The sequence below is a fragment of the Dipodomys spectabilis genome, unplaced genomic scaffold (genome assembly GCF_019054845.1).
Source record: "Dipodomys spectabilis isolate Male_0828 unplaced genomic scaffold, ASM1905484v1 ptg000039l, whole genome shotgun sequence".
Classification (NCBI taxonomy): Eukaryota; Metazoa; Chordata; class Mammalia; order Rodentia; family Heteromyidae; genus Dipodomys; species Dipodomys spectabilis.
In genome coordinates this window covers 11,663,995-11,689,096 of record NW_024870716.1, presented here as the reverse complement: position 1 = coordinate 11,689,096, position 25,102 = coordinate 11,663,995, and the positions used below count along the sequence as shown (strand labels likewise).

At 43.6% G+C, this 25,102-nt stretch overlaps 1 protein-coding gene and 1 long non-coding RNA gene across 3 annotated transcripts; both read left to right on the top strand.

The window, feature by feature from the left end:
* Positions 1–19,147, top strand: LOC122106265. Of its 2 annotated transcripts, none has more exons than XR_006147143.1 (5): positions 1–85; positions 1,270–1,351; positions 11,026–11,193; positions 13,585–13,713; positions 18,959–19,147. It is a non-coding gene; the product is annotated as an uncharacterized LOC122106265 (long non-coding RNA). The 2 variants fall into 2 exon arrangements; XR_006147142.1 differs by lacking the exon at positions 1–85 and adding an exon at positions 410–869.
* Positions 19,148–19,154: 7 nt separating this feature from the next.
* Resf1 (retroelement silencing factor 1) lies at positions 19,155–23,519 on the top strand. Its single transcript, XM_042677523.1, has one exon. The coding sequence runs from the start codon at positions 19,329–19,331 to the stop codon at positions 23,517–23,519; it is 4,191 nt and encodes a 1,396-aa protein (XP_042533457.1). The 5' UTR covers positions 19,155–19,328.
* The last annotated feature ends 1,583 nt before the right edge of the window (positions 23,520–25,102 follow it).

The window sequence follows — 25,102 nt, the reverse complement described above, 5'->3', positions numbered from 1 at the left end:
CTGGACTTAAACTCCGGAGCCAGGGGGCCTGAGGGTCGGGGGCATTCTTCCATTTGTCAGAGCCCCGCGCGACGTCCTGGGGGGGGTGAGTAGCGGGTGTCCGCGACCTCTGCGGAGCCGCGTGGAGTCCCAGGCGGCTTCGTCGCGGCGCGGGCCCCGCGGGCGGGGCTGCCCGCGCCGAGGCCGAGCGCTTTTGTTCCAGCGAGGAGGACTGGAGTCGCGGGCTGCCCGCCGCCTCAGGTTTTCCCTCCCTCCGCGCCCTTATCCGGGCGCGTGCCCGGCGAGCCCCTACTCGCGCGGACGCGCGTGTAAGCCAGCCCCCGGCTCCGCCAGGGCCCAGGCCCGCCCGCGGCCGCTCCACTTCCGCTCGGCCGGGAGGGCGGTGCCGGGCGGCCGCGGTACTGCGGCGACCACGGGCTGCGCGCTGGGGATCGCGGGCCCTGCAGCACCTGCCCGGGCAGCTGAGTTCGGGCGCGGTTCGGGGTCTTGGCGGGGAGGCGGAGCTGGGGCTGGCGAGTGGACACGTCCGCCTTGCTCTGCGTCGCTCTTCCCTGGGTTGGGCTTTTGCGTTACATTGCAACGCAGCGCCCTTTGCCGTGCCTTTCCCTAGCGGCGCTGGGTGACGGCGTCCGCAAGCCCGGCGTCCGGGAGCGCAGCCGCAGCCGCAGCCCGCAGCCCGCAGGCAGGCCGACCGAGGGGATGACTTCCTCCCAGGCAGCTCCGTGCGCTCGCGAGTGCGGGCCGGGCGCGCTCTCCCGGGGAGGCGTAGCGCGCCGCAGGAGAGCGCCGAGCCCCCAAGCACGGTCCTCGGAGGTCCGGAGTTGAGCCGCAAGCTTTCGGGGAATGGTTTCCGTGAAAGCAATTCGTTTGTAAGACTTGGGAGTGTCTCCCCCTTGGTTGTAAAGACTTGGGGTGCATCCGGTCATTGTGAAGCTTGTTTGGTATTTTAGGAAGTTTTTGTGTACTAACTACAGTCGTGTTGCGCTAAGACGGGTCTGAAGTTTGACTCGGCGTTTTGCCCCCTGCATAATCGGGCACTTTCACCAGCCTGGTAACAAAATTGCTAAAGTGTTTGTATTTTGGAGTGAGAGGGTGGTACTGGATCTGGGAGTCGATTTGAATTCCAAGGGCCTGTCCTACTTTTAACATTCTGTTCCAAGCACACTGAATAAGAACGTAGTCAACTTTGTAATGCTTTCAGTGCAGCTTTGAGGAAAACAGTTGCATGTGTTTCCTGTTAACCTTAAAGTGTTCCCTTGCTGTCTCTAGGACCAAAGTCAGCACCCCCTCCTTTTTGTGGAAGTCTTTGGAGAACATACAGAACAGATAAAGAGCAAAAAGAGCTTTAAAGGTACGTTACTTAAGAGCCCTCCCTACCCTGATTGGATCTTGTGACGATTCACCCTCTATTTTGGAGTAATTGTTGTGGCATAAAATTATTGGATGAATCAACAAAAGTGCTTAATGAACCCAATAAAATTGATGACAAGTCTTGCAAAGAAATAAGGTTTTTGGGATAGTACTGAAGATTGAATTGTCTTAAACAGAAAGGAAAATATTTTGTTTCTAAAATGTTTTTACTTTTTTTGGGGGGGAGGGTATCGGTACTGGGGAGGGAACCTGAACCCAGGACATTGCACTTGCTAGGCCAGTGCTTTGTAATCCCACCCCATGGCACTGTTCTGGAGCTCTGTGTTTAAGGCTACAATCTACCACTTGAGCCACAGTGCTGCTTCCACTTTTTTCAGAGTTTATTGGAGATGGTCTCATGGACTTTATTGCCTGGGTGGCTTTGAACCATGATCTTCAGATATCCATTTCTGAAGTAGCTAGGATTACAGGCGTGAGCCACTGGCAACTGGCTTTTAAAAATACACACACACACACACACACACATATATAAACATATACATATATGTATATATATAAAACTGTTGTGGGAGGGGCTGGGAAGGTGGCTCAGTGGTAGAGTCCTTACTTTGCAAGCATGAGGCCCTGGGTTTGATTCCTCAGCACCACATGAAGAGATGGAAGTGGGCTCTGTGGCTCAAATGGTAGAGTGCTAGTTAGCTTTGAGCTGAAGGGCTGAAGGACAGTGCCCAGGCCCAGAGTTTAAGCCCCATGACTGACCAAAAAAAAAAAAAGAAAGCAAAAAGGCAGAAAACTGTTGTGGGAGATCGAGGCCTCAAACACGGCAGTCATAGACACTCTACTATTGAACTTAGTTGTTGTTTTTTTCTCCTTTGATGTCACTGGAGTTTGGGCCCAGAGCCTTGTACTTGTTAGGTTGGTGCCATTACCAGCTGGGCCTTTTTTCTTCATATTTTTGCCTAGATGATTGGTGTATACCATCACAACCACCTTTTTAAAAATTTTTTCCGACCAATTGAGCTATGACTTCCAGGCTGGCTTCAAACTTTGATCCTTACAATGCAGACACTTGAAAGAAATCATGATATAGTGAAATGACTGGTAGAGCTTACCTAGGCAAAGGTATCTTGTATTCTCTACAGGCTCCATTTTATTTTGATGGAAGGGGATAGGCATATTGCCCAGTGCACTGTTCTATGAGAATTTTGCTGTACCAGCAAAGTGAATGATTTTCTGGGGTTTCCATCCTGTAATCATATCTATATAATTTAGATATCACTTGTGAACCCACACCTATAATCTTAGTTTCTCAGGAGGCTGAGATTCTGAGGATTGTAGTTCAAAGCCAGCCTGGGCAGGAAAGTCCATTGGACTTTTGTTTTGTTTTTTTGGTCATTTATGGGCCCTGAACTCTGGGCCTGGGCACTGTCCCTCAGCTCTTCAGCTCGAGGCTAGTGCTCTACCACAGCACCACTTCTAGTTTTTTCTGCTTATGTGGTGCTGAGGAATCAAACCCAGGTCCTCATGTGTGCAAGGCAAGCACTCTACCACTGAGCCACCTTCCCAGCCCCTATTAGACTCTCCTACATCTCCAATTAACCACCAGAAAGCTGGAAGTGGTGCTGTGGCTCTGTGGTAGAATGCTAGCCTTTAGCAAAGGAGTGATAGTGCCCAGGCTCAGAGTTCAAGCCCTATGACGGATAAAAAACATGAACATACTTGTAATAATTCCTAACAGTTCTGTAGCCTAGGCTGGTCTTGAACTCCTAATTGTGGTTTTTCATTCAGTATTAGTCACTCCTTCTCATCACCTGGTTTGAACTCCAAAAGATTTTCTCCATTAAATCCCATAACTGGGGAAGCTATACCTTGAGTTTTGCTCTTCCATCTTGCCTTGTGTGATGATACACAATCGTCCATCTAGCTGATACTAACTGGAGCTCAAATATGTAGCAAATCAGTCAAGCCTTATTAAAGGTGAATTTCATGAATCTCTTTTGCCCAAGCAGACCTCTGTTCCTCCTTTATTGGAGGCCATATTTCACTGTGTACAGCAGACATGGAAGGCTTTCCCTTTGGGAAAAACATGAATAGTTCACCAGCCCTGCATATAGAAATAATAAAGGTTAAAAGTTTGCTTTGGAAGAAGGCCTGTAAAGAAAGAAGCTGTCCCTGTGGGCTTTGAAGAGGAGAATTTATCAGGTGACATGACTTTAGAGTGTTGGGTGGCAGCTGTGCCATGCTTAAATTTTTAACGCTATTTATAAATGAAAGGCATAATTGGAGCTGGCTTGTTGAGGTAAATGTCTCAAGTGAGATTAGGACTATGTTTTCTCTTCATGGTTATAAAAGTAAGTACAAAGCTTTAATGACAGTAACTGGAGATTCTCTGGAGATATATCAAGTTTCAAGACTTCATTTGAAAATAGTGTCTTATAAGTAAAATTACGATGTGTGAAAACTTAATTGGAAGCCAGGTATGGAGACACCTTTATTTAATAATCTCAGCACATCAGAAAGCTGGTAAGGAGTTGGGAAGGTGGCTCAGTGGTAGAGTGCTTGCCTTGCATGCATGAGGCCCTGAGTTTGATTCCTCAGCACCACGTAAGCAGAAAAAAAAAGCCAGAAGTGGCCGTGTGGCTCAAGTGGTAGAACCCTCCCCTTGAGCTGAAGAGCTGAGGGACAGTGCCCAGGCCCCAGCATTCAAGCCCCACGACCGACAAAAAAATAAAAAATAAAAAAATTTGGTGCCAATCCTCAAGATCTGAATTCATATCCTGGATGCTGTCCTCAAGGCTAGCAACACTCTACCACTTAAGCCACTGTGCCACTTCTGGCTTTTTCTAAGATAGGTGAGATTTTTGAAGCTTCAATGGATATCAGATGACATGACTTTAAAGTTCATGTAGCATAGCCTTCTGACAGGAGTGTGTCCATGCTCAGAATCTAAAAGTTTTTAGGCTGCACTGAGTTCAGCTGTCCTCCACGTTGTTTTGCATATGGAATTCTACCACTTGAGCCATACCTCAAACTCTCACTTTTTGCTGATTAATTGGAGATAAGACTCTTGCATTTGTCTTCAGTCCTCTATTCTCAAATCTCAACTTTTTAGTTGTTAGGATTACTGGTGTAAGCTACCTACACACACGGGCTGGCTTTAGGTTAGTTCTTAGAATGACTTCTGCAAACATTGTTATAAATGAACTTAAAATAACAAAATTTATTCTGACAAAAAAGACTTGCAAGTTAGAAAGTATTCCTTCAAGCCTGGCACTGGTGGCTAATGCCTGTAATCCTAGCTACTCAGGGGACTGAGAACTGAGGATTGCAGTTCAAAGCTAGCCCAGGCAGGAAAGCCTATGAGATTCTCCATTTAATCACTAGAAAACCAGAAATGGACCTTGTGGCTCAAAGTGTTGGAACATTAGCCTGGAGCACAAAAGCTCATGTACAGTGCCCAGGCCCTGAATTCAAGTCCCATGATTGACAAAAACAAAAAAACAAAAAACCTAATGTTCCTTAAAAGGAAATAGAACTGGAATTGTCCATTTATTTTTGGTTATTGTTTGTGCTGGTTCTGTGTATGTCAGTGCATTCTTTTCCGACTGCCTTTTTTTTTTTTTTGGTCGGTCCTGGGGCTTGAACTCTGGGCCTGGGCACTGTCCCTCAGCTCTTCAGCTCAAGGCAAGCGCTCTACCACTTGAGCTATAGCGCCACTTCCGGTTTTCTGGTGGTTTATTGGAGATAGGAGTCTCTCCTCCCCGGGCTGGCTTTGAACCGCGATCCTCAGATCTCAGCCTCCTGAGTAGCTAGGATTACAGGTGTGAGCCACCAGCGCCCGGCTTCTGACTGCCTTTTTTTGTATTGGTATTAGGACTTGAACTATGTAGTAGGGCCTTGAACTCTTGCTTGGCTTTATTTTGCTCAATATTAGTGCTGTCACTTGGGACACACTACCATTTTCCAGACAACATTCTTTTTTTTTTTTTTGGTCCGGTGGTGGGGCCTGAATTCTGGGCCTGGGCGCTGTCCCTCAGCTCTTCAAGGCTAGCACTCTTACCACTTGAGCCACAGTGCCACTTCCAGCTTTTTTTTTCTTTTTTGCTTATGTGGTACTGAGGAATCGAACCCAGGGCCTCGTGCATGCAAGGCAAGTGCTCTACCACTGAACCACCTTCCCAGCCCTTAGACAACATTTTTTTTTTGGAGGGGGGGTCCGGTCGTGGGGCCTGAACTCTGAGCCTGGGCGCTGTCCCTCAGCTCTTCAGCTCAAGGCTAGCGCTCTATCACTTGAGCCACAGCACCACTTCTGACTTTTTTCTTTTTGCTTATGTGGTGCTGAGGAATCGAACCCAGGGCCTCTGGCATGCAAGGCATGCGCTCTACCACTGAGCCACCTTCCCAGCCCCTGCCATCCTCACTTGTAACTTTACTCTTCCCTCAAGCCACCTTTTTCTTTTGTATTTTTGAGTGTGCCCGTACTGGGGCTTAAACATAGAGCCTTGCGCTCTAACAATAATCTTGCTTTACCACTTGAGTTACATTTTACTTAACTCATCTGTACTTGGGCAGCTATTAAGCAAGTTTCTGTTTCTGCATCTGTACATTTGAACCCATGTGACTGAAATTCTATAATAAATGGCATTCTGTGACTGGTGTAACATGACATTTTCAGTGTTCATTTATGTTATATCACATGTACTTCATTCCCTTTATTAACAAATAGCCCATTGTGTGACATGCCACATTGTGATTATTATTTCATCATTTTGTGTTTTCACTTTTTCAGTAATACCACTGTAGCTAGTGGCTCACATGTTTAATCCTAGCTATTCAGGAGATAGAGATCTGAGGTTTGTGGTTCTAAAAATCAGCTGTGCAGGGAACTCTGTTAGTCTTACCTCCAAATTAATCAGCAAAACCTGGAATTGGAGATGCAGATGAAGTGATAGACCAAGCTAGCCCCAGGGCTGGCATGCAAAGAAATAAGAGTACTACCACTCTAAAATGCATTTTCATATTTTTATGCATTTTCATATTTTTAGGTAAATATTTAGCTAGAATCAGATTTCTTGGTTATGCTTCACCTTTGGAGGAAGTACAAGGCTAGTCACAGTAGAGGACTGCTTTATGAAGCCATTATTACAAGTTGTATTTTGCTCACATCCACTCATTACTTGGGTTTATACTTCTAGCCATTGTAATGAGTCTGAAAAGAGAATGATAGCATTGTGGTTTGCATTTTCCTTGTGGTTAATAGTTGCGGACCTCTCAGGCTCCTGTGGGCCATCTTTGGAAGACTAGCTGTTCAAAACATGTGTTTTTTTTTTTTTTTTTTTAAATTTGTAAAGCAGTGTGTGTTGATTGGAGCTTAAACACAGGGCCTGGGCAATGTCCTTGAGCTTTGCTCAAGGATAGCACCCTACCACTTGAGCCACAGCTCCACTTCTAGCTTTTTTTTATAGTTCAGTGGAGACATGAACCTCAAGATTTTCCTGTGGGCTGGCTTTGAACCATGATCCTCAGATGTAAGCTTCCTAAGTAGCTAGGATTAGAGGTGTAAGCCATGGACACCCAGCTGTTTTTGTATTTCAACCATAAAGGGATGTGATCCTTCGTTCTCACAATGCAAAGAGATGACATTCTTTTCTTCCTAGTTACTTATTTCAATGTTAAGGCTATTGGTAGTTACCAAGTAGAAGTTTTTGTTTAGTTTGTGTATTTTTAATCATAAAAGAATGTTGGATTTTTTTTTTCATGCTTTCTATGCATCCATTGAGATCATGTAGTTTTTGTCCTATAAAATCCTTTATTCGTTAATACTACTTTTTTTTTGCTATTGAGCCAGCCTTGTATTTAATTTACAATGTTTAGTTACATCAATGTGACATGTGATTAACATGCTGTTGGATTTGGCTTGCTGGTATTTTCTTTAAAGATTTATATTTGGGGCTGGGAAGGTGGCTCAGTGGTAGAGCGCTTGCCTTGCATGCATGAGGCCCTGGGTTCGATTCCCCAGCACCACATAAGCAAAAAGAAAAAAAGCCGGAAATGGCGCTGTGGCTCAAGAGGTAGAGTGTTAGCCTTGAGCTGAAGAGCTGAGGGACAGCGCCCAGGCCCAGAGTTCAGGCCCCACGACTGGACCCCCCCCAAAAAAAAGATTTATATTTATGACAGGAAGTGGATAAATGGAAGGGGAGGGATTGAGAAAAATACAGTCAACAATATACATGTAGTAATAGTGGGAGATTTAGTAAAAGTGGGAAATGTAAAATGAGTAGGGGATTAAGGGTAGAGGGAATGAGAGAATGATGGAAGAGGTGACTGATTAAGAACCACTGCACACAAATGGACATTTTAAATGATAATCCCCTTGTATATACAGTTGAGGTTAAATACTTAAAAAATAAAGAATTATGTTTTAAGAGATTGGCTTGTCATTTTTTTCTGCTTTGGGATTAGCATAATATCAGTGTAATATCGATCGCATAAAATTCAATTGAATAGCTTCCTACTCTGTTTTTTGAACACTTTGTATGTAGTAGGGTTCCCCAATTAAGGCAGCACCCCAATATTGGGTCCATGATCAAAAGAGCAAAATCGACACAAAACGAAAATTAGGCAAACTTTATTTCCATGCCTAGCATTGGGAAACAGATTGGCTGGTCAGGGACCACCTTGGCAGAGACAGACCCTGGGCAGTTGTCCAACCCCGTTTTTATTATAACTAGCCATATCACTTACAGGTGACCAATAACTTTATAACATTCATACAAATCTGCCACTCACCACTCGCAGGTGGCCAGTGAGGGTACAACTTATCGCTGAGTAGTTGTTCAAACTTGCCAATTACACGGCTTGGTTTTGGTGCGCAGGGGTTAGTAACTGGTGAGTAGGGGGCTACATATATGCTTGTTACTGATTGGATGCGTTCACCTGGCTCCTGGCCTTTGTTCTCTGAGCTCTGTTACCAGCAATTTACAGCCCATACTTGACTAAATTTCCTGGGTTTGTTAGTTCCTCAGAGCTGATTCTGTTCCTTGGGTGACAGGGTTAATTTTTGTTTAGACAGGATGGATATTTTACTGGTCAGGTACTCTTTGGCACTAATGTGAGGACAGGAAATGCTTATAGGAGGGTAGCACGTACTCTCTGAGTACTGTTTTTAGAATGGGGTCCCAACAGTGTAGAATTTTCTATTTAGATATTGGCCTGGGACAGAGTTTTACTATGAGGTCCAGTTTGAACCCGAACTCTTGATCTTCTGCCTCAGCCTCCTAAGACTGTTGAATTTACAGGTTGTGGGCCACCACATCTGACCTATGGAATTAGTTTTTTGTTTGTTTGTTTTGGTGGTTGTGGGGCTTGAACTCTGGGCCTGGGCGCTGTCCCTCAGCTCTTCAGCTCAAGGTGAGTGTTCTACCACTTGAGCCACAGCACCTCTTCGGCTTTTTCTGCTTATGTGGTGCTGAGGAATAGAACCCAGGGCCTCATGATGCATGCGAGGCAAGAACTCTACCACTGAGCCACTTTCCCAGCCCCTGATTTTTTTAATTGTTGTTTGTGGGGCTTGAACTCAGGGCCTGGGCACTGCCCCTCAGCTCTTCAGCTACCACTCTACCACTTGTGCCACAACGCCGCTTACTATGATTTTATAGAGAAGTTGTCTGGATCTAAACATTTTTTTTGTGGGTAGTTGTTTGGTTACTATTAGTTATGATTTGAATATGAAATGTCCTCCATAAAGATGAACTAGTTGCATCTTAAAGCTATGTCCCCAGCTGTTGAGTCTATTTAAGGGGTAGAGCATCTTAGAGGAAATAGGTCACTGAATATGTGATGGGTGCAGTTGCGCATCTTGGTCCCTTTCTTTGATCTGCAATGAGGTGAACAACTTTGCTTCTTTACTCCGTTTGGCCATGATTTGTGCCCACTATGGCTCAGAAACAAGTTGGTCATAACCTCTGAAACCATTAACTACTAAAATAAGCTTCCCTCTTTTTTTTTTTTTTTTCCTTAATGCCGGTCCTGGGTTTGACATTCAGGGCAGGGTGCTGTCCCTGGTAGTTCTTTGAAGAGAGAGTCTCAGAGACTTGCCTGCCTGGGCTGGTGTCAGATCTCCCCTTTCTGAGTGGTTAGAATTACTGGTGTGAACCACTAGCACCTAGCTTCTCTCCTTAGATGGGTAATGTCACATGTCTTGTCACAGTGACAAACTGATATTCTAGTGAAATTTCTAGATGATTTATATTTCCCATTGGATCAGATTTGGCCAACTATGGGAAATTGTCCAATACTACCAGAGAGTTGTTCACAAGTATTCCTTGCTCCTTTCCCTTTTTTGATGGTTCTGAGAATTGAGCTCAGCAGCCAGTTGTATTATCTTAGTTATTTCACTTGAGGTGTGCACTCTTACCATTTGAGCTATACCCCATACCTCCACTTCTAGCTTTTTGCTGGGTAATTGGAGATGAAGCTCATGGATTTCTTTCTGCAGACTGGCTTTGAACGGAGATCCTTTTTTTTTTTTTTTTTTTTTTTCTATTTCTGGTCGTGGGGCCTGAACTCTGGGCCTGGGCGCTGTCCCTCAGCTCTTCAGCTCAAGGCTAGCACTCTACCTCTTGAGCCACAGCACCACTTCCAGCTTTTTTCTTTTTGCTTATGTGGTGCTGAGGAATCAAACCCAGGGCCTCAAGCATGCAAGGCAAGTGCTCTACCACTGAGCCACCTTCCCAGCCCTGAACCTAGATCCTCTTATGTCTGCTTCCTGAGTAGCTGAGATTATAGGTGTCAAGTAGCAGGAAAAGAATATTCATAGGAAAAATGCAACTAGATCCTAGTTCAGACTTTGTGTTCCAGACCTTTCCTCCAGGAGCTGGATGGATGCAAACTTTAGCTGTGCAGTGCAGAGTCACATGGTCTCTGAAAACAAAAGTATAAAAACTGGTGGGGCAACAGTGCCTCGCCTGTAATCCTAGCTACTCAGGAGGCTGAGATCAGAGGATTGTGGTTCAAAGCCAGCCTGGGCAGAAAAGTCCCCATGAGACTCTTATCTCCAGTTAACTACTCATAAACCAGAAGTGGTGCTGTGGCTCAAGTGTAGCGTTCTAGCCTTGAGCAAAAGAGCTTAGGGACAGGGCTTAGGCCCTAATTTCAAACTCCAAGACTCTCGCAAAAAAATTTTTTTTGTTGTCAGTCCAGTAGCTTTAACTTAGGGTCTAGATGCTGTTCCAGAACTTCTGCTTAAGGCTAACCCTCTACCACTTGAGGCACAGAGCCACTTCCAGCCTTTTCTGTTTATGTGGTACCGAGCAATCGAACCCAGGGCTTCTTGCATGCTAGGCAAGCACTCTACCACTAAGCCACATTCCTAGCCCAAATTTTTTTTCTTTTTAAGAAATTAAATTTGTACAAAGTCCAATTTTTAAAATTGTTATTATCAACGTTGATATACAGAGGTGTTAACAGTTGTATAGGTCAGGTAAAGTGTATATTTCTTTTTGGGCAATGTCACCCTTCCCTCAATCTCTCCCAGTTTTCCCCTCCCAGCCCCACCCACATGTCATTTTCAGCCTAGTGTCCAGTGAGTACCACTGTTGCGTTTGTTCACCCTTTGCCCCTCCATTTCTGTTTTGGTCTGTTTGTGCTATGTAGTTGATGCTGACCTGGAAGTGACAGTGCTCCTGCCTCTGCCTCCTGGAAAGGCAGCAGCACCACACCTGCTATCCTGCTGCCATCAAACTGCCACCTATGCCTGGCGTATTGTCAGGGCTTTCCAGATGGTTAAGACCACCACCCTCCAAGAGATTGCATTTCTTTCAGGTACTGCCTACAGGGTTTTAAAATGACATACGTGGTAACAGTCCAAGGCTCAGTGACACACTTGTTGGTTCGTTGTATTTTCTCTGTGGTGCAACCTTTTCCTTCTAGGGAATGATAGAAGCATGATAGTTAGGGATTGCCTGCTGTGTGTGTGACTATGAAGTAATTGGGCACCAACCTACCTATGTTCACTGCACCACAGTATATAGTGGTGAATGGATCAAGAAAGTGTGTATATTTATATCCACATGCTTTTTTTATTATTATAAAGGTGATGTGCAGAGGTGTCACAGTTAACATACGTCAGGTAATGAGTGGACTTCACTTACACTTCACTTACACAATGACACCCCTTGTCTCACCTCCCAGTTGTTTTCCCTCTCATCCCTAACTACAAGTTGTATAGTTCATTTTCCACAGTCTCATGCTTTTACCTGCAGTGGCTTTGGACTTTTAAGCTTTTGCTCTTTCCTGTCTTCATTTCCCAAGCTGCTTTTGGCAGCACTTCACAACATTCCTTTGACAGTGGGAATTGTCAGCATGCCCAGTCTTCTTATGGGGGAGGTAGAGGGGTCATTGTTAAATAGTCTGTTGTAGAGTATTTGCTCTAAGTGCAAGTCCCTGGTGTGAGGAAGGAAGTAGAGAGGGGAGATGAGGAAGGAAGGAATTAAACAATTGTTCTTGGCACTGGTGGTACATATCTGTCTGTCCTCCCAGAGGAGGCTTGAGATCCGAGGATTACGATTTGAAGCCAGATGGAACAGGAAAGTACACGAGACTCTTACTTCTAAACACCAGAAGTAGAGCTCTGCCTCAAATGGTAGAGCATCAGCCTTAAGCAAAAAAGCTCAGGAACACTCATGAGGCCCTGAGTTGAAGCTCCAGTATCAACACCAAAATAAAGTTATCTAGTCCAAAAGTACTATGACACATAGTCTCAATCATAGGTCATCGGGACAGCTCCTAAGGGGCTAGACAGTGGGTAATAAAGAGCTACACATACTTGGCAAAGGAATGATTCGTTTTCTAAAGAGGATGGTGGTAGAGTGGAGAGTCCATTATACTACTTCAAAGGGCACCCATTATAAGTGATCAGGAGTTGTTTTACTCCTGGGGTTTTTTATTTAATACTTTTAAACTTTGACTATCTACTTATAACCAGCCATAGGAAAAATGTTCATACAGGGTAATTCAGTGCTTTCAGTAGCCAAGAAGAATCAAACAAGATGTCATGGAAGGTTAAGAAGAAAAGGAAGAGATATATACATACGAAATGAGAGCACTGGTGGCTCACACCTGCAATCATAGCTACTCAGGTTGAGGAAATTGGAAATTGAGATGCGAATATTGTGATTGAAAGCTGGCTCTTTTTTTCTTTCTTTTTTTTTTTTTTTGCTGGTCGTGGATCTTAAACTCTGGGCCTGGGTGCTGTCCTTGAGCTGCTTTTACTCAAGGCTAGCATTCTACCACTTGAGCCACAGTGCTACTTCCAGCTATTTCTGTTTATGTGGTACTGAGGAATCAAATACAGGGCTTCATGCATGCTAGCAAGCACTCTACCACTGAGCCAAATTCCCAGCCTGTCCTTGAGATTCTTAGCTCCAATTAATCAAAAAGCTGGAAGTAGACCTTGGCTCAAGCAGTATTGCACTGTTCTGTGAGCAAATAAATAAAAATAGAGCGCTTAGGCCCAAGTTCAAAGCCTAGAATACTTTTGAGTTATGACAGTGTCTTTGCAGCAACATGAATTGAGCTAGAGATCATTTAGTGAAACAAGCCACTCATAGAAGATAAGAGGTCAGTTTCATAGCAGGTAGAAAATAGTGGTTCTTAGAGACTGGGAAGGACATTGACACAGAGAGGGCATACCATGATACAACTAGATTGGAGGAATTCAGGGATTTGGTGTCACTGTAACCCAGGCCAGACTCCCGAGTGCTGGCACTACAGTATAATTAACCACTGGGCCCAGCTTAGTGCCAGTTTTCTGTAACCAGGTCATAACAATCTTATATTCTGTCATTTTGTTACTTTTTTTCTCTGATGTATTTCAAAATAGTAAAGGGTAGGAAAGTTACAAAAACAAATGAATATTTAGGAGCTAGAAGTGTTTATTCCCTTATCTATTAATGCTGGGGCTTGAACCCGGGACTTGGCACTCTAATTGGCTTTTTCTCACAACGCAGGCACTCAGCTGCTTCAGCCATACCTCTACTTCTGGCATTTTTCAGGTTCATTGGAAATGAGTCTGAGCAGGAGTCTCAGATTTTAGCCCCAGGCATAGCCACCATTGGTTGGTGGCTTCTGTACTTATGGAATAACTGTGCTATTTGATCCTGTTATGCAGATGATAAATATGTAATAGTCTGACACTGCTTGATCTCATTGCAGGACTGCTGACCAACCTTTGCACCACTTGACGAGTGCTTGGACTATGCAGTCTCATCTACAGTGACTGACAAACCACATTGTGCACAGAGGACACATAATGGACAATTAGCCACCCTTCTATAAGTTAAGGTACTCTAGTTTTCTTGTGTTTTTTCTTTCTGTAGTCCTGTCTAGAAAGTAAACAGATACAATGTGTTCCAGAATTTTACTTCCTTGATGCATATTCTATCTATTCTATTCTTCACTTTATCCTGTTTTTTATTCACTCCTGTTCTTTATTGAAAGCAGAGAAGTAGAAGTCTTTGTCTCATTAAATTGCCTTGTCTTTGTGGCTCTCTCTTGGTACACATAGGTTTACAATATCTTTAAACTCAGTACCATATACTTGCTAGGGAAGCATTTGAGCCACCACCCAGTCCTTTAATTGCTATATCTGTAGCCAAGTATGATAGTACACTATTTGTCCCAAAACTCTGGAGGCCAGAGTAGAGGATTGTAAGTTAGAGGACAGTTTGTACAGAGCAAGTCTTATTCCACTAGCAAGTCTTACTCCAGCCTGGGTGCACAGCTAGACTATGTCTTATAACAAAAATAATAAATAGCCAGGCACTGGTGGCTCACGCCTGTAATCCTAGCTACTCCTGGGGCTGAGATCTGAGGATCATGGTTCAAAGCCAGCCCAAACAGGAAAGTCCATAAGACTTTTACCTTGGAAAACTGGAAGTGGTGCTTTAGCTCAAATGGTAGAGCGCTAGTCTTGAGCTGAATAGCTGTGGGACAGCACCCAGGCCCAGAGTTCAAGTCCCAGGACCAGAAAATAAATAAATAGATGCATCAAAACATTTCTTGGTTTGAGTGTAGAGCCAGTAGTAAGAATGTCCTGCTGGATATATAAGTATAGCCCTGTAAAGGAGAAGCTCACCCTGTTGACCGTTCATTACTAGATTTATTTTGCACTAGACAGTACAGTTTATATTAAAAGAAGAACCTGGGGCTGGGAAGGTGGCTCAGTGATAGAGTGCTTGCCTTGCATTCTTGAGGCCCTGGGTTCAATTCCTCAACACCACATAAGCAGAAAAAAAAAAGCTGGAGGTGGCACTGTGGCTCAAGTGGTAGAGCACTAGCCTTGAGCTGAAGAGCTGAGGGACAGTGCCCAGGCCCAGAGTTCAGGCCTCACGACCAGACCCAAATAAATAAATAAATAAAAGAAGAACCTGGATTTATGGTTGAAAGAAATATGAAGGGACTGGGAAGGTGGAATAATGGAGGTGATATTAGAATTTGATTCTTTTAAAATTTATTTTTGCTCGTCCTGGAGCTCGAACTCAGCCTGGGAACTGTCCCTGAGTCTGTGCTCAAGGCTAGCACTTTACCACTTGTGCCATAGTACCACTTCTGACCTTTTCTGTTTACCTGGTACTGAGGACTCCAACCCAGGGCTTCATGCATGATAGGCAAGCACTCTACCACTAAGCCACATTCTCAGCCTAGAATTTGATGGTTTTTGTTTTTTGTTTTGGTCCGTCATGGGGTTTGACCTGTGGGCTTGGGCGTTGTACTGTCCTTCCGCTCTTCAGTTCAAGGTTAGTGCTCTATAACATGAGCCACAGAGCCACTTCTGATTTTCTGATGGTTTATGGGAGATGAGAGTCTCACAGATTTTCCTGTCCTGGCTCACTTTGAACCACGATCCTCAAATCTCAGTCTCCTTCTAGCTAGGATTACAGGTGGGAGCCTGTGGTGCCTGACTTAGAATTTGGGACAGTGCCCAAGCCCCAGGACTAATAACTGAAACAAACAAAAAACATGTAAACCCATATCCAAATTAAAGGAGTAAGATTTCATGACAACCTCTTTGGACAGTTAGAGCCTGAATTTCAGGAAGCAGAATATGTCTTGTCAGGAGGGGTGGGCTAAAGAGGGATGGACAAAGAGAGGAATGGTATGTTAATACAGTCATAATACTCAATATACATCCATGAAAATGGAACTGGGAAATATGAGGCAAGTGGGGGGGGGGGGTCAAGTAGAAGTAGGGGATTAAGACCCCTTATACACATAAATAGATAATACCACATTGAAAGTCCCGTACAGCTATTCAGAGATACTAGAAGAAAATTTATTTTAAAACCTTCCCCACAAAAAATACATAGTTGTGGGGATGGGAAGGTGGTTCAGTGGTAGAGTGCTTGCCTTGCATGCATGAGGCTCTGGGTTCGATTCCTCATAACATAGCAGAAAAAGCTGAAAGTGGCGTTGTGGCTCAGTTGGTAGAGCACTAGCCTTGAGCTGAAGAGCTGAAGGACAGCGCCCAGGTTTGAGTTCAGGCCATAGGACCGACCAAAAAAAAAAAAAGTTGTGAAGCACCATAGAAGAGACAAGTTTATCCATGTTTGTGTGGGGGAGCATGGGAAATGGGAGTCTGGGGGCTCATTGTCTTGGAGACTGTGTGTGTGGGAATGACCCAATTGACACAGGTAGGTATCAGAAAAAAGGGAAGGATAATGCCAATTTTCTTATTGAGTTTTATTACTATTAATCTTTTGTGCTCAAGGCTAGCACTCTACCACTTGAGCAACAGATCAACTTCTGACTTTGGTGGTTAGTTGGAGATAAGACTCTCTTGGACTTTCTAGCTCTGGATTTAATCTTTTTCTAGAATGAGTCACACAACTCCATAAAAGCACATTGCTTATGTAGGCATTAGGTTATTATGAAGAGGTAGAGAACAGCTCAGGAACAATCACATGTACTCAGCAGCCTGAGATCTGAGGATCATGGTTGGTACAAAGCCAGTCTGAGACTCATTACCGTTTAACCAACATAAAGCGAGAATGGACCTGTGGCTTAAGTGGTATAGCACTAACCTAGAGTGAAAAAAGGAGCAGCAAATGATCCCTGAGTTGAAGCCTCAGCATGAGCACACACACATGAGCATTTCTCTCACTCAGGAAATGCCAAGGCTTTGAGCATGTGCAAGGAGTTTCAGAAAGACAAAATAGATTTCTCTTTTTACTTCTAAAGCAGAATGCTAGCAGGCAGTGAGCCAAGATATCCTGGGTGTAACAAGTGGAGAACAAACTGATTATAGACAGTGTGTTTGGACAGCATTTTTTTAAGGTCTTTTTATGTTTTGTTTTTGACACGGAGGTCTCATGATGTTGCCCAGATAGGCCTTACTTTTCCAATCCTCCTTGCCCAGTCTCCTGCTAGCTGTGATTACAGGTCTGTGTTGTTGTATTTATTTTTATCAAGAAATTTTGTGAGAATACAAGGTGACAAGGTAACATTTTATGTCCCTAGGAGATAAAGAAATTAAAGATATACAATAAGAACTTTTGTTTTTTTGGTGCTAGTACTAGTGCTTGAACTCAGAACATGGACACTGTTTGTAAGCTGTTTTATATATATATTTTTGCTCTAGGCTAGAGCTCTACCACTTCAGACACAGTCCCACTTCTGGCTTTTGAGTGGTTCGGTTGACAAAGAGTCTGGCAGACTTTGAACCTCAGATTTTAGCCTCCTGAGTAGGTTGGATTACAGATGTGAGCCACCAATGCCCAGTAATAATTTTTTTTATTTTTACTGTATTTGCAAAGTTTCATTGTTTGCTTACAGCTAGAATGGATTGCTTAAAGAATTTTTTGACTTAATTTTTTTGCCAGTCTTGGAGTTTGAACTCAAGGCATGGGCACTGTCCTTGACAATCTCTGTGCTCAAGGCTGGCACTCTACGCACTCTACCATTGGCACCAAAGAACACTTCCAGCTTTTTCTGTGTATGTGGTACTGAGGAATCGAACCTAGGGCTTCATGCAGTCTAAGCAAGCACTCTTACCACTAAGCCACATTCCTAGCCCCATAAAGAGGTTTTTTTTTTTTTGTCAGTCTTGTGGCTTGAAGAACTGCATGTGGGCGCTGTCCCTCAGCTCAAGGCTAGTGTTCTACCACTTGACCCACAGTGCCACTTCCAGTTTTCTGAGTGGTTTATTGGAGTTAAGTCTCATGGACTTTCTTGAATTTTTTGCCCAGGCTGGCTATGAACCACAATTCTCAGGATTCAACCTCCTGAATAGCTAGGAGTGAGCCACCAGTGCCTGGCCCTAAAGTGTTTTTTTAATGAGCAAATTCAGGGTCAAGGATTTAGCTCAAGCCAGGCAACAGTGGCTCTTGCTTGTAATCCTTGCTACTCGCTTGGGAGGCTGAGATCTGAGGATCACCATTCAAAGCCAGCCCAGGCAAGAAACTCTGTGAAACTCTCATCTCCAATAAATCACCAGAAAACCGGAAGTGGCACTTAGCTCAAGTGGAGCTCACTGTAGAGCGCTAGCCTTGAGCTGAAGAGCTGAGGGACAGTGCTTAGGCCCAGAGTTCAAGCCCTAGGACCGACAAAAAAAGAAAAATTTAGCTCAGTGGTAGAATAAGTGCTTACCATATCTGAGTCTCTGGGCTTCATGTCCAGCACTATAAAAAAATAAAAGTTGTACTAAGTGAAACCTGAAAGTGAGTGCTGCTTAAATATAGCAATGATAGCCAGGTGCTAGGGAGAAAAGCCCATGAGACTCTTATCTCCAAGTAACCACTAGAATACCTGAAGTGGTGCTATGGCTCAAGGGGTAGAGCACTCGCCTTAAGCTGAAGAGCACAGGGACAGCGTCTAATCCCAGAGTTCAAGCCCCATGACCAACAAAAATAAATAAATGATAACCCTGACTGCATGTGTGATGGATCCACTATTACACATCTCATTACTTTTCATCTATGATTAACGATGTAGTTGGTCTATTCTAAAGCTTCAGTAATGACATGATTTGCTATAAATTTTCTATGTAGACAAAGCAGCATTCGTTTTAATTTTTGGTGCTGGTCCAGAGATTGAAGTTAGGAACTGGGAGCTGTCCTTAGCTTTTTTTGCTCAAGGCTAGGGCTCTATCACTTGAGCCACAGTGTCACTTCCAGCTTTTTTTGAGTAGTTTATTGGAGAAAGTCTGACAGTTTTCCTGCCTGGCTGTCTTCAAGCTAAAATCCCCAGATCTCAGCCTCTTTCCGTAGCTAGTATTAACACCTGAACCAAACAGGATTTGAAACAATTTTTTTTTTTTTTTTTTTGTCGGTTGTGGGGTTTGAACTCTGGGCCTGGGCACTGTCCCTCAGCTCAAGGCTAGCGCTGTACCACTTGAGCTACAGCGCCACTTCCGGTTTTCTGGTGGTTTATTGGAGATAGGAGTCTCACGGTCTCTCCTGCCCGGGCTGGCTTTGAACCGCGATCCTCAGATCTCAGCCTGCTGAGTAGCTAGGATTACAGGCGTGAGCCACCAGCGCCTGGCTCGGATTTGAAACAATTTTAACACTTTTCATTTTAATCTTTCTTGAAGGTTCATGACATTCAGAGCACCACAGTGCTCCTCTATCAGATCAGCTATGAACTGGAATACGAAACCTCCGTCATACTCGAAAAGTCAGTCATCTTTGTTGCATAAGTGGCTAAGGAACCAACTCAGTCCAGTGACTCAGAGTTCTTTCAGCTCTCCTGGAAGTTCACAGGAGCCATGCATGTATTCCAGTGAGTCACATCCAGCCTCGCAGCCACTGCTGAACATCCCAAATTATACAACTCAACTCTTAGATACTAATGTGCAGAACAGGATCCCTGTATCCCCACAAACTTCTCTCGAACAAAGAACTTATACAAATGTTTCTGGACCCCAACTCCCAAATCTTAATTTGCAAAAGTCAACCGGCATTATGCACAATGTATGGTTGAATTCGCCCATGACAATTTCTCTGCCTTATTCAGAGGTAGCTGTAGCTCATCAAACTAACTTGGGAACTAAAATGCCTAATGTCCACACCCTACAGGGTCACATTGTCCCAGCAGAAAGTTATACCGCGCAACTACAAATGGCTCCTTCAAGTTCTTTAAGAAGTTCTGTATCTGTTCAAGGAAATGAGAGAATGAACCCTTCGCTATTAGATGCACAGCAGTATGTGTCTCCTGAGCTGACATACCCAGATTACAGGCCACTTCCAAAGCAGTACTCCCATTCTACTCCACAGGCCGTAGTACAAGAACCCAGTATTCAGAAACTAACCCCTACGCCATCTACATCATTGCAAGTTCAAAACAGCCTGCTTCCAGTTCCTACACAGACTATACAGCCAATGGAGACTGTAGCTATAACAACCTACCAGTGTACTGCAGAGAAAAGACCCCTGCCCCCACCCTACCAACGTCATTACAGAATCCAGCCTCTTCCTAGAGCTCAGCCTGTTAATAAACAATTGTCCTCAGTGGACGTCTCCCCAAATCCAGACGTCGCCTCCTATGGAAATGGGAAAGACTTATGTAAAGGCCTTCCTCAGCAGTGGCAAAGCACTAATGAAAATAGACACACACATGAGAAATTATATAATTGGCAAGTAAATATCAATGTCAAGCAGCCTTTTAATGAGCCAGTGGAATCTGTGGTTAGTATGCAGACGCTCCCTGCAAGTAATCAAGGGCGAATGGATTCTTACATCCCAACTTCAGGTCAAATATTGAACTCCAATGATGTCACAAAAGAAAAAATTGTGCGGGATTTTAAATCACTGGTAGAAATAAAAAGGAAGTTTTCAGAACTTGCAAGGAAAATTAAAATTAATAGACATCTTTTGAAGGCAGCAAGTAGTAAAACTGAGAATACCATGTACACTGGGCCACCTCGGCCTTCTGAATTGTCTGCCAGAGCCATGCCTGCTAAAAGTGATGGCAACTGTTCCATGGAACTGCTAGCCACGTGCCTTTCTCTTTGGCAAAAGTCACCTGCACAAGCAACAGATGAAAGTGCTTCAAAGCTTTCCATGGAAAACCAGAGTGTTGTACCCACCACAAGCACAGCAGTTGGAGTCTCCGAGCCTGTGAAAGAAGTTCCTGGGAAGAGGCTTGCTTTGGTTGAGGGAAATTCTCACAACAAAATGACCAGCCCTTCCCAAGTGACAGCTTTGTCCTTGGTCATGACCCCGAGCTTTGAGTCCCCTGCTGTAAACACAAAGGGAACAGAACCTCAGGTTGCAGTGGTTTCACCCTTAATTCTTAGTCAGGACAAAAACTTGTCTGTCAGAGGAGTGGCACTGGAATCCCCAAGCGAGCCAGTCTATCCAGTTATTAAAGAAGGAAGCATCTGTAGCTTACAAGATCAACTAGCACAGAATACAAGAATACCTGCTGTTACACATGTTGATGTGAGTGGTTCAGGAGCAAGTGGATTGAGCAGACATTTCTCACTTGAGAAGGAAAAGCAGAATGAAACAGGTAGTGGGAAGTCACAAGACCCACCTAATACTGATCTGAGTAAACTCTCACAAATTGAGAAGGAAAGGCAGAATGAACCAGGTATTGCAAATTCAGGAGACCCACTCAATGCTGATTTGAGCAAACTTCTTTCATTTATTGAGATGGAAAAGCAGAATGATCAAGGTGTTGGGAATTCAAAAGAACAACTTAAAGCCGATCTAGGAAAGCAGTCTCCTATGGGTGATCAGCAAACTTTGTGTAAATCAAAGCACAGTTCTTTTGTGAGTTGTGATATGTTACAGATTGGAAATATTTGTTCTCTTGTTGAAGGTAATGTAGCTTATGATTCCCAAATAGCAAACATGTTCAAATCTTCCCATTTGAAAAAGATTGAGGCACATGAAATTTCTCCACCCTGTCCACAAATAATCAATTGTGAACAGCAAAAAGTACATCATGCCTGTGAGAAGAAAAACTTTGATTTCCAAAAAGAGCAGTTTGTACCCAGCTCAGATAATCTTCATCAAATAACTGACCAATCAAAGTCTCAAGAGCCATCACCTGGTCAGAATGGTGATGCAAACAGAAAAGCTGAAGAGAAAAACGTGGACTGTACTACTCAGGAAGGCCCACCTCAGGACATGTGTTACTCATCTCCTATTCAGCCAAATACTTCTTCTCAGGAAACCCTTGCATCTGGCAGTAATATTGCCAAAGATCCCACAATACACGAGAGTTTCGATGATTCTGTCTCGTACCTGCAAGACCAACTATCCGAACTTTTAAAAGAGTTTCCCTATGGCATTGAAGCCATGGACACACACAAAGGGTTTGTGGACCAACAAAAGACAGCACAAGTCTCAGACAATCAGAATGTCAGTAAAATGGCTTCTTGCCCTAAGGAGTCTACAGATCAAATACAGATAACCATCTTAAGCTCAGAGCAGATGAAAGAGATATTTCCTGAAGAACAAGGTCAACATTGTGTAGTTGAAAAATTAGAAGAACCTCAGAAAGAAAAGTCTTTATCACAGGCAGAGAACCAATGTGCCTCAGCAGCACCCATGGGAGAAAAAAGTTGTGAAAATAGGATGAACAAATTAGAAGAAGACAAAGTCCACTGCTGTGCTCTTGGCTGGCTCTCAGAACTTTATGAAGGAGTGCCCCATTGTCAATGTAAAGACAGTGAGAGCCCCACTAAACAGGAAGATGAGGGGAAAGGTCAGTGTTCACCTTCGAGAATTAGCACCTGTAAAGAAGGGGAGAGGGCCCCTGATGAAGATGTCACTATTATTGAATGTATTAGTGTTTCAAATAAGTCTAAGACTCCTCTCACTCCAAAGCCTCAGAAAAGTCATCTTCTTGAATTACTCAGCAATGGACAAAAAGACACGTCCAGAATAAAAAAGAGCCCACAGAGGACAGCAAAAGAATTACCTGATCACGTTTCTTCCAGGTGTGATGGTGACAATCAAAAGCATGCAACAAAGAAACAGGACAGCTCAGTAAAGATGAGACCAGAAAGGACTGATCACTCTTCATCTAAAGATGACAAATTAGATCCCTTGCAAGGTCAGACAAGAAAAGTAAAATGGAAATTCCATAACAGCACTGTTAACACCCATGGTAAAGTGATAAGCTGTAATGGGCCAGGTTTGCAGGAAAAGCTACCAAAGAACCACACCCCACAAGCCTCACAGACAGCTCCCGCCCTGAGTAATCCACAGAAACCAAACAGTTCCTCGGTGCAATCCACAGCACCATCAGAAAAACTAAAGTTCCGTGCTGGTGGTTCTAAAGTAAAATATCTGGAGAAAAGGAAGTTAAACCCAGGAAGCACATCGGATCTGGAAAGAAAGAAAAAAAAAGTGGATCACCAGGAGCATGGCCATAATGTGGAAAGTTCACCAAAATTAGGTAATGTTTTATCAAGCCAAAACAAAAAGGCCAGTGAGCAAGAGAAGGAATCCAATCCAATGTCCTCGAAAAGTAGAGTCATCACAGTGCAGGAGTATTTGAAAAGGCAGAAACAGAAACAGATGATGGAGGGTAAGTCCTCCAAGAAAACTTGTGTGGAAGGCGCACCATCTGATCCTCAAGCTTCGAGGTCCAGTAAATGCTCCATGCAAGAAGGGGGCAGTGAGAAACCAAGTGAGAGTTGCGACAGTCTTTCCAAAGAGCTGGTCAATATTTTGCCAAGTCAGGATAACCTTAAGATCCACCATCCCCCTAAGGAGTTGAAAAGACAAATCTCAAGAAATGTAAAAGAAAAAGTTGCTGGGAAGGAGCTCGACAAAACATGTCTTGATAAAAATAAATTAGAAAATACCTTGAGCATTAGAAGTAAGGAAGCAAGGGCCAGCCCAAGGACTCTGCAAGTAAAGGATCGGGGGAAAAGGTACCTGAACCGCGTGGCGTATAATTGCACAGAGGGAGAAAGCATTTGTCTCACCAAATTGGACAGCCTGCCACAGAAGCACCCTAAAGACAAGCTGATTCAGGAACCCAAACCAAAGGCTCTCTTTCCTGGAAAATCTAGCGTGTTGGAGTTTAAATTAGGCCCAGATTTGCTGTTAAAGAATACAAGCTCTGCTGAGGAACACAAAGACTTGAATGCCTGTCCTAGGAAAGAGCAGGCCCCTGTGCAAGGTCCAGTATGATTTTCTTGGCAAATGAGTAGCATCTTGTGCCTGGGTAGCCTGAAACGTGAATCTTACAGCAGTTACTTGGTACAGTTTGGGTAGTGTTTCTTCTGCATTGATGACCCCCTTATTGTTTTTCGCGTGAATTAAGTTTTGAAGTTGGGTGCTGGTGGCTCACATACGATCCTAGCTAGTCAGGAAGCTGAAACATGAGGATCATGGTGCCAAGCCAGCTGGGCAGCAAATTCTTTGAAGGATATATCTTCCATTAACCAGCAGAAAGCCAGAAGTGGAACTGTAGCTCAAGTACTAGAACACCACCCTTGAGAGAAAAAAATTGAAGCAATAGCACCCAGGCCCTCAGTTCAATCCCTGTGCTGACACAGATAAAAGATTTTTAAAACCATGCTGGGCAGTGGTTTCTCATGGCTGTAATCTTAGCTTCATGGGAGGCTGAGATCTAAGGATCATGGTTTGGAGCCAGACCACGTAAGACTCCCATCTCCAGTTAACTATCAGAGAACCAAAGTGCCGCTGTAGCTCAAGTGTAGAACACTGGTCTTGACAAGGAAGCTAAGGAGCCATTCTCAAATCCTGAGTTCAGGATCCAGTGCCAACAACAGAAAGAAAAACATGTATTCAGAAAAAGTATATACAACCATACATACATGTATTTAGGATACGTTAATTTGTATGTTTAGTACATATGTATCCATATATTTATGTGTGCATGCATATCTTATTCTGAGATACAGTGAAGCTGGCAGGGTTTATGGGAAATCATAGTCATTTCTGTGATTTTCTTATATTGGGATATGTGAAACTACCATAGCTAGGAAGATATATTGGCTTTAAAACTAGTGGTGATTTGCTCCTCAGTCTGAACTGTTGGTATGATTGACTCAGATGTGTTGCAGGTGCATTGGATGGAGCTGTTTTTTGCGATAGTACTGGGACTTGAACTCAAAGCCTCCTACTCTTTCTAACCCTTTTTGCTCAAGACTGGTGCTGTACCTCTTGAGCCATATGTCCACTTTAATATTTCCAGGCCCTTAAAAAAAAATGGCATGGTATACATTGATATGTCTTACTGTCTTGCAAAATATATTTTAGGCTTATGGCTTCATTATAATACTAAAAGATATAAAATATTTAAACAATTTCAGGAATAAAAAGTACAAAAGAAGACTGGTTAAAATGTGGAATGACAAGGAAAAGGATGGAAGAAAACCATCAAGAGATAGGTAAAATTACCTGTTTTCCATAATTTACTTTTTCTTCATGGTACTGAGGTTCAAACCCAGATTCAAACTTGACCCAAACCTCTAAACCCAACTTTTTGTTGTTGTTTTTTAATTTTTATTTGTCGTGTGTCTTGAACTCTGGGCCTGGTCACTGTTGCTCAACTCTTCAGCTCAAGGCTAGTGCTCTACCACTTGAGCCACATTGCCCACTTCCTACTTTTTCTGCTTATGAATTGCTGAGGAATCTAACCCAGGGCCTCATGCATGCAAGGCAAACACTCTACCACTGAGACACCTTCCCAAGGCCTCAAAATTTTATTCTTAATAAAATGACATATAGAGGTGTTCTGGTTATAT

Excerpts from the sequence above, each read along its gene's own strand:
- Resf1 (XM_042677523.1), top strand. The coding sequence starts at position 19,329 with ATGCACAATGTATGGTTGAATTCGCCCATGACAATTTCTCTGCCTTAT.